The following is a 9603-nucleotide window of genomic DNA, read 5'->3' on the forward strand; positions in this document are numbered from 1 at the left end:
ATTTGAACCCATCTGAACAAATTAGTTAGGCATATTTTTTCTCCTTATAGATTTTGAAAAGTATCAAGCACTTGAAGGTACATAAGAGCATGCTACAATGCATGTAAATCTTGACAAATTATTCAAAATATGGAATATTTGCTTGGAGATTGCAGCAGAATAATGAATCCAACTTTTGTATTTCTTCTAGTCAGGATAATTATGGGGATCAGGCTATTCTTGATATTTTCTTGGTGACCAAGCCTGCACTCTGGTACTGTTTCACACATCTCCTGCCATGACCCAGCACTTCAGAAAGGAATGGCTCTCTTTGTGACCTAAGTTGCATCAGAATGAATAGAAGTAGTTTTTGCTTATATGGACAAAGACTTTTGAAAGAAGAATGACGTGTTGGAGAAAAATCCTTTGCTAATCTCTCTTGCAGGGATTGTCACTATCTTTTCAAGATGGATAGTGTTCAGACACTCCTCTGATGCAATTGTGAGTTGTCCAGCTGCACTGGGAGAGCTCGGTCTGGTGGTGTCAGAGGCCACCAGTCTTTAGATAATATGCAGGCATTGGGTGGACCCCAGCTTACAGCCTCTTTTCTGACAAGATCAAAGCATTTTCCTGCAAGGAAATTGCTCTGTGACTAGCCAGGTTTCTGCAATCCCCACCACACTAAGCTCTCACTGGAAGTTCCACAAGAACTTTGGCTGTCACACACTGTCAGTATTATTTTGTTGTTTATGACATTCCCTAAAACATGAGTTTCTGCTTATCCTGAAAACTACCTAAGAGCATATACATACTCAGGATACACAGGATTCCTGTGAAAAATGCATCTGTCTCTTTATGCTAGTAGACATATTACAGAACATTTTTTTAACCAGTTTAACCAGGCATTGTTAAGTATCAGTTTGGTGTCCTGTCATGTGCAGCCTTCCTGCTGGCATTTGACTGAGACCTGCATTCTGGTTATTTCTGAAATGCATTAATAAAAGTGTGTTGTTCTTTCTCCTTATTCTGACCATAGGCAATTCCAGAGTGGAGTTCTCAAAGGAGCTAGATATACACTGGATTTCCATAGTAGAAGTGGAAGCTTCTTTATCTGTGGACCAGGCAGTGGAGAGGTACTGAGAAAGGGTTCTCATTCTGTTGGTGACTTGTACTCTTGGTGAGGCTGGAGTATAACCCTGGTGAAAACCCCCTTGCTAAACACCAGCAACTGCAGTTTTGGTGGAGTGGCTGGATCAGCCTGGGTCCTGTGTTTGTGTTTCAGCCCTTGTAAGCAGGTTAGAACCTGTGCAGTTGAGCCACGTTCTGGCCTTCGGTGCAAATCCAGCTGACCTGGCTCCATTTGCCTGGGAAGAGTGAAACTGTATTTCAGTTTCTTCCCTGCCAAGATGTCAAGAAGGCTGTAAATGTGTTTGTCTAAGTTTAATGAGGTTTTTAGTGATACAAATACCCACCTTTTGGAGTGGAACTGAAATTGCCCACATATTTTGCACAGTGCTGCACCTGGGTTGGGGCAACTCCTTGTATCACTGTAGGCTGAGAGAGGCAGAGGTGAAGGATTTGGGGGTGCTGGTGGGTGAGAGGCTGGACATGACCCTGCTGTGTGAGCTTGCAGCCCAGAAAGCCAATTGTATCCTGGGCTGCACCACAGGCAGTGTGGGCAGCAGGTCAAGGGAGGGGATTCTGCCCCTCTGCTCTGCTCTGGTGAGACCCTCCTGCAGTGCTGTGTCCAGCTCTGGGGTTCTCAGCACAGGAAAGGCATGGACCAGACATGGTCACAGCAGGTCCAGAGGAAAGATGCAAATAATGATCACAGGGCTGGAGCACCTCGTATGAGGAAAGGCTGAGAGAGTTGAGTTTGTTTGGTCTGGAGAAGAGAAGGCTCAGGGGTCACTTTATTGTCATGCTGAAGTATATAAAGGGGGCCTTACAGGAAAGCTGGAGAGGGGCTTTTTACAAGAGCATGTAGTGTCAGGACAAGAGAATGGCTTCAAAGTGAGAGAGTGGGCATAGTTTAGATATTGGTAAGAATTTCTTTGCTATGAGAGTGGTGAGGCCCTGGAAGAGGTTACCCAAAGAAAGGGTGGATGTGCCCATCCCTGGAAGTGTTCATGGCTAGGTTGGATGGGGCTCTGAGCATCCTGGCCTAGTGGACAGTGCCCCTGCCCATGGCAGTGGAGTAGGAACTGGGTGATCTTTAAGGTCCATTCCAACCCAAACCATTCTATGGTTCTGTGTTTCTACACAGCCTCTGACAATTAATTTGTTGCATCTCTGAGCTGGTGTCCTCTCAGCTGGTAACCAATAGCCTGAACATGAAAGCTTGCATATCTGACTAATTAAACCCTAAGTCATGCTATCCTTTAATTAAAGTATGTTCCTTTAATATGTTCCTCTTACTTAAAATTATGTGAGAATTATTTCCTAGAGGAAAATGCCTAGTGAATGCACTTTTATTTCATATTTTTGTATATTAGATAAATAAGGAGGAAAGCTTGAAATATCTGGGGTAGTCCGGCAGTTGCAGGGGATACATATGTCAGCCTCAAGCATGATTTATCTCATGTGCTTTTTTCTGACAGTTGACTTAACGGCTGTATTTTCCTCCAGGCTCTCAGGAGGCTAAATATCTTTTCAAGTTTCTAGCTTTGTGGTGGAAGAGTAAATGTCTGTTTGCCAATGTAATTTATCTGAGTCATTCTGGGAGAGGGGTGGAGCAATTGAAGCGTGACTATTAGCATAAATAAGAGAGGGACCCTTTTCCTGAGGGTAGAATACTTGTACTGTCTTTCAGAGGAAAGCTGCTTCCCCATAAAACTGCTACTGCTAATTGATGGACATGATGCTTTAAACTAAAAGACCTAATATATTGAGCTTTGGCCTATTGTGATATTCTTTTACATTTCAATTTGGAGTTGACAACAACAGAGCAAGCAAGGAAGTGGAAAATTTCTGCAGTAAGTGCAACAGTAGAATACCACCAGAGCTGGCATTTCACATACACCAGAGGTGTTTTTTCTTCTAAAAGTTTGCAAGGAGAAGAAATTATAAAACCTAAACTCACTTCTGTGTCTGTCGTTATACAGTACAGTAGTAACAGTGTTAAGTAGTTGCCAATTGTCAATTTTGTTTCTAAAATAATGCTTTAAAAACTTTTCTTCAAACTTTCAAACATAGGTATTTTACAGCATCCTCTGAACACTCAGAGATTAGTTTTGAATTTTTTAGTTTCCTTTTTGGTGGTTTTGGTTGTGTTTTTTTTTTTTTTTAATCCATGTGTTAACACCAACACCTGGTGCTGTTTGGCGGTGGCAGGAACTGGGTTTATCCCCGTGGGCCAGTTCTGCCTTCCGCCCCGCAGAGCGCAGCCTGGCACCACCCTCGCCCCGCCGGGCTGCTGCCCCGCCGGGGGAGCCGCTGGTGAGTCACTGCAGGCCACGAGTGCGGGCACCGGGCCTGCCACGGCAAAACACGCACCTTGGTGTGGAGAGAAAATGGAAGAGCTTCTTCCAGGTGTTTCTTTAAACATGACTTCCACTGTCCTCTGAGAGACAGCACGGAGGTGGCATACGGGATGCTGCCTTTGGCCATAGCCTTTCTCTGTCTACTCGGGGTCAAGAAGGACGGGCGTGCGGGGAGCTGCCCCCGGCACCCGCGAGGCGCAGGGGCCGTGCTCGGAGCCGGCCGGGCCGGGCCGTGCCAGCTCCTCCTTCCCCGGAATGCCGGCTGCGCCCGGTGGCGGGAGGCGGCGGCTCCCAGGTCAGGGACGGCCGCAGCCCGGCCGGCGGGGCTCGGGGGTCCCGCGGGGGAGTTCCTCGCCTCACGCTTCCCTGCGCCGCCCGCCGCGGCCCCGCGGGGTCTGGCCCGGCCCGGCACGGCAGCGCCCGCGGCTGCTCTCGCCCTTGGTGGGGCGGGGCCGGGCTGGGCTTGCAGGTCCGTGCAGGGAGGAGACAGGGAATCGGAAGCGGGTTGGAGAGCTGTAGCTGCAGAAACATTAAAATCGCCGAGCCCCCCAGCCCGCCCACCGGAGTTGCCTGAGTTGCTTCGCGGGCACGCAAGATGTGCGGGGCCGGTCTGGGCTCCGCGCCGCGCTTGAGCGAGGTAAGGCTCGGGGAGCCGCGCACCCCCGCACCGCGGGGACGCCTGAAGTTCCAGCGCTGCGGTCGGCTCTCGGCGCGACCCCCGGGACCACGAAACAGAAAAGAAGGGGTGGGGAGGAGGCTACCTGGACGCCGGCGTGCCCGGCTTCGTGCCGGGTCAGGCCGAGGCGGTGCGGAACGGGAGCCACGCGCGCTGGAGACCGAAGCGGAGCGGGAGCGGTGCGAGGCTGAGCCTCGGAGCGGTGCGGGACGGGAGCGGTGCGGGACGGGAGCGATGCGGGCTGGCGCCCGGGAATAGAGCAGGAAGCCGAATGCACTGGTCTCCCACCTCTTGCTTTGCCCCGCTTAGGCTGTAATGTAACAAATCTGCCTGTTCTTCTTTCCCTGCACGATATTATGGGTTTGACTCTTTTTAAATGTCCACTACAAAACCTTTATATGTAAAGGGAGTTTCCTCTATATGTGTATACCTTAATTATGCCCATTTCAAAAGCTTGCAATACCAGTTATTTAAATGCAAGGGGGTTTTTTGACATTCTTTGTTTCAAACCAATGGAATGGACGTGTTCTCTAGCTTAATTACATATTTTTCTTGCTTTTCTAAACTTTTTAGAACCCACTGCTGTGGGTTTTGTAAAGCGTGTTCTCACTTGTATTTAGCAAGGGCACCCCTTACCTGTTTACAGCTTTGAGATGATCTCTTGTTTATATTTACATCAGTGAATTTACCACTGTTTGAGATGCCATCAGTAAATTGCATAACTACCCCTTTCCTAAGTGTATTCAGACTTTATTAATGGAGGAGAATACGGGTCTCCTGTCAAATAATTTCTGTGCAGACTTTCATACATTTGGAGTTAAATCTAATCAAGCAAGCCCTTTCCCTTTTTAAATCTCTGCTGTTGTATTTCCCGCTGAAGAAAAAGGACTGGAACTTACTGCTGGGGAGCTTTGAGATCTTTTGTGTTGGAAGAAGTCCAGTAATGCAGTCCTGGCTGACTCCAACTTGTTCAGTTCTGCGTGACAGAACTTTTTTTGTCCTCTTAGCTTTACCTATTGAATATGCCTAACCACCTTTTAAACTTATTTTACCAGCTGAATGAAACTGATTCATGTGTGAATACATTTATGACTCTGATGCACAGTTAAACCAGCAGATTACTTTAAACCCTTTAGCATTTGCTACACTGTTTGTCTTCCTTCTTTTAAGTGTGTGCTTTGTGCCTGTTGTTCTCAGGACTGCCGTTTGTGAGGCTGTGCAGCAGTGCCGGGCAGGCTGTCGGGCCGAGGAGCTGCGGGGCAGACACCGGGTTTGCCGTCGGTGTCACCATCCGGCGGCCGCTGGGGGAGCAGTCCCCAGCAGGCACCATGAACTCCGGCACCAGTGCCCCGCAGAAGGTCACCAGCAACCCCACCAACACTGATGTCAACTATGTCATCAAAGAGCATTATAATTACACGGGAAAGCTAAACGAGAGCGTGGACACTGGAATTAAAGTGACGTCCGTGGTTTTTATCATCATTTGCTGCTTTATAATTTTAGAGAACATTTTTGTCTTGCTTACCATCTGGAAAACCAAGAAGTTTCACAGACCCATGTACTATTTCATTGGGAACTTGGCTCTTTCAGACTTGCTGGCTGGTGTGGCTTACACTGCCAACCTCCTGCTATCTGGACACAAAACCTACAGCCTGACCCCCAACCAGTGGTTTGTAAGAGAAGGCACCATGTTTGTTGCCTTGTCAGCTTCTGTGTTCAGCTTGTTGGCCATTGCCATTGAGAGATACATCACCATGCTGAAGATGAAACTGCACAATGGCAGCAACAGCTTCCGCTCCTTCTTGCTGATCAGTGCGTGCTGGGTCATCTCCGCCATCCTCGGGGGGCTCCCGATCATGGGCTGGAACTGCAAGAACCTCTTGTCCAACTGCTCCACCGTGCTGCCTCTCTACCACAAGCACTATATTCTCTTTTGCACAACCGTTTTCACTGGCCTTTTGTTATCTATTGTGGTCCTCTACTGCAGGATCTACTCCATGGTGAGGACTAGGAGCCGCAGGCTGACATTTCGGAAAAACATTACCAAAGCTACAAGGAGCTCAGAAAAGTCACTAGCCTTGCTCAAGACAGTGATCATAGTCCTGAGTGTCTTCATTGCCTGCTGGGCTCCTCTGTTCATCCTGCTTTTACTGGATGTGGGGTGCAAAGTGAAGGCCTGCCCCATCCTCTATAAAGCAGAGTATTTCTTAGTACTGGCCGTGCTCAATTCAGCCACGAACCCTATCATCTACACCTTGACAAACAAAGAGATGCGGAGGGCTTTCATCAAGATTTTGTGCTGCTGCAAATGTTCCCCAGCAGATTCTGGGACCAAATTCAAACGGCCAATCATTGGGGGGATGGAGTTCAGCCGGAGTAAGTCTGACAACTCCTCACACCCACAGAAGGAGGACGGTGACCATCCTGAAACCATCATGTCTTCGGGCAATGTTACCTCATCTTCTTAGGAGTAACCATGGGGGTTTATTTCAGAGTCTTCCTCTGAAATCAGGGAGCTGGGACGCCTCCTGCTCACAGCAGCAGCATTGGGCTGAGTGAGCAAGTAGCATTAGTTCTAATGAGGCAAACGGTGCACTTGCGAGGCTGGAGTTCAAGAAATGGGACAGACTGTTCTGGCATGAAAATCTTTTTCCCTGGAGCATGTTTTGTCTTTGCGCTGAAGCAGCTCAGGATTGTCAGGCGCATTCATATCCTGAAATCTCCTTAGTAACTCTGAAAAGACTGATGCCTTGGTGAAATGATGCCTGGTGTGTGAGAGAAAGAGAGAGGGGGAGGAGGGAAAGGCAGAATGAATCTGTTTTTTCCCTGTGAGAAGAATGTGAAGTTTTTTCTCTTCACAGCAAACCACTGACACAAAGATCTTTCTGTACTGAATTTAGTGGTGGCTCTGGTATCGTTGGTAAGAATTGTGTTTGTTTAGCACATAACATGGAAAGAGATCACACAAATGTAACTTAGACCACATACAACCATAATTGGCATAATTTTGCAGAGCTTTTAGTTAAGTCATAAGGTTTTATTTGCAGAGTCCAAAGCTCTTGGGGTTTTACTTAGCAAGATCATAGCTGTGAATTTTTTGCTGTCAGTCTGTATTACATTTGAAGACCAAGAGCTAGATTCTGCAGTTACTTTCGCCTGTACAATTCGATTGGCTGCGTCAGATTTAATGAAGTAGCTCAGAACGGCATTTGGCCCCATATTTTGACTGCTTTTTTATTCTATAGCATTAAATAAACTGCATTATCATGCAAAATGCAAGGGAAAACTAAACATTTCTCTTCAAGATGACTTGAAAGTGTACAAAATAGTAAAACATACTATTGACAACAGTGGGATTTTTGCCTAGGTGAGAAGAGTTAAAAACTGAAGGGGTATTTCAGTGTCAGGTTCACAGTCTTTACAAAAGTAAGGATCAGCTGGAAAATCAGAAAAGAGGACGTTGGGTTTCAGAAAAAATAAGAAGAAAGTTGAAGTGAAATGACTATAGATAAATGCACTTCCATAACAAAATGCAATACATTTTGGCACATTTTATTAATGTTTATAATTTCAGCAAAGATGTCTGTATTTTATCATGGAAGATGTACCTGTTGTTAAATTGAATGTATTTGTTTTACAGCATCATTTTTACTTCTCTATTTTTCTAACCTGTGCTAATGGGGTTGAATGTGTACAATGTAAATAAGATACAGAAGTTTTCATGTGCCTAGAGTATTACTATAACAAATGTGGTATATCTGGGATAGCTGAGAGCAATTGACTTATCTACAGTCATCAGCAACTCCTAGGACTGGTATTTTGTAAAGAAAATGTATTGCCTTTGTAGTAAAATTTCCAGTGCAATTAAACTGTTGGGTTTTTTTTCTGGTTTAAAAAATAGTATTTAAAATGTTTCTGACTTTTATTGTTCAATTTGCACATAGCTTTATTGACTTCTAAACATTAATAAACTGATTTTTTTAATGCTTCTCTTATCAGATTACTAGCAGTTTTGTACTATTGTGGTGGTTTCATGCCAGGTGTGGTTTCCACAGAAGTCAGTGAAAGAATTCCTTGATTTTAGTACATGCTGGGATTAAGTCCATTCTGTGGGGACATAATGTGTCATGTCACGGGATCATGTAAAATACAAAACGAATTTTGAACTATAACTTTCTTGTCAGCATGTGCTGTATGGCTGAAATGCCACTGGAAGAATCTCCACAATAGCAATCCTCCTCCGACAGCCCGTGAAGTACAAACAGAAGGAAAACCAGATGGCTGCCAGTTTTACCATGACTGCCTAGAGCAGAAAAGTGAAGTAATTCACTTGTATCACCAATATAATTCGTAAGTTCAATTCTTAGCTTATTGCAAACGTCAAGGAAGTTTATGAAACACAGAGTGATGGCCTCAACTGCGCGAGTGCTGGAGCTCCATTGGGTCTGCCAGCGAAGGCTGTGGCGGTGTCGTTGGACGGATACTGCATTACTTCTTCCAAAGGCTTGACTTCCATTTCCTTTCTCGTGGCTGTTCCCTCTCAGAATTACTTTTAAGTTCCATGGAGCTCATACAGGATGCAGTTGGAGAGTGAAGATAAACCTCACCTTCTCATGCTGTATGTCATCGCTGTGCAGGGTTTACTGTGGGAAATGAGAGCCTACTCACCGAGGAAGGTGCTGGGTCATAACCTCACTTCCTGAAGGAAATTCCAAAAATGCCCTGAAGACAAAAGAGTGGAAACAGGCTGGAATTTCTCTCCATCTGTCTGCCTGTATGGAAGGAATGATTTCATGTGTGCTCACTTCCTAGCCTTTTAATTACTGACCTGAGCAGTGCTGGAAAAAGCGTCAAATCTGTATTTGTGCACAAGATAAAGTGTCTCTGGGCTCAGGCCTTCATTTGGACAGGGATGGTTTACCCTGGCTGCTGACAGTCATGAGGGAAAGCACTGCTTTGTCCCAGGGATAAAGTCACTTCTGTGCAGAGTACCAAAAACGTATAAACCATGGAAGTCCAAGTTAGACCCTTGTGCTACCAGTGAGTAAATAAAGGCAATGTACGGGGATGAGGCAATGCACAGGCACATCTGAATTTTTAGGGGTGTTTTTATCCAAGGGACGGGGGCCTTCTGCTCCTGAAGCCTTTCATGCATTAAGATTGTTTGTCCCACACATCTGAGATCCTGTGACAAGGGCTGAGCTGTGTCATCACAGCCTGGTGTCACTGACCCCTTGTGACTACCACCCCGTTTCTGTACTGGGAGCTGACAGCCCACAGGTGAGTCACTTCCCTTCCCTTTGCTGGGATTTCGGTATCCCTTGCTTATCTCATCTAAGCACTGTGGGCCTTTGTGGAAAATGACAGTTTCCCCTATGGAGGTGACCGTGTGATGGGAGTCCAGTTCTGGGGGGGGAACTCAAAGCCCTACGTAATTCATGCAATAAAAGATGTGCACAGCCCAGA

The 9603-nt window shown here is 46.2% G+C and overlaps 1 protein-coding gene across 2 annotated transcripts; it reads left to right on the forward strand.

Moving 5' to 3' along the window:
* The first annotated feature begins 3629 nt into the window (after positions 1-3629).
* S1PR1 (sphingosine-1-phosphate receptor 1) lies at positions 3630-8137 on the forward strand. Of its 2 annotated transcripts, none has more exons than XM_063407621.1 (2): positions 3630-4098; positions 5335-8137. In XM_063407621.1, the coding sequence occupies exon 2, from the start codon at positions 5466-5468 to the stop codon at positions 6603-6605; it is 1140 nt and encodes a 379-aa protein (XP_063263691.1). In that variant the 5' UTR covers positions 3630-4098; positions 5335-5465; the 3' UTR covers positions 6606-8137. The 2 variants fall into 2 exon arrangements, with proteins under 2 accessions (XP_063263691.1, XP_063263692.1); XM_063407622.1 differs by lacking the exon at positions 3630-4098 and adding an exon at positions 4123-4339.
* Positions 8138-9603: the final 1466 nt, after the last annotated feature.

This window comes from Prinia subflava, chromosome 10 (assembly GCF_021018805.1).
Source record: "Prinia subflava isolate CZ2003 ecotype Zambia chromosome 10, Cam_Psub_1.2, whole genome shotgun sequence".
NCBI classification, from domain to species: domain Eukaryota; kingdom Metazoa; phylum Chordata; class Aves; order Passeriformes; family Cisticolidae; genus Prinia; species Prinia subflava.

Bases quoted from the DNA above. Each gene is read 5' to 3' on its own strand.
- S1PR1 (XM_063407621.1), top strand. From the start codon at position 5,466: ATGAACTCCGGCACCAGTGCCCCGCAGAAGGTCACCAGCAACCCCACC.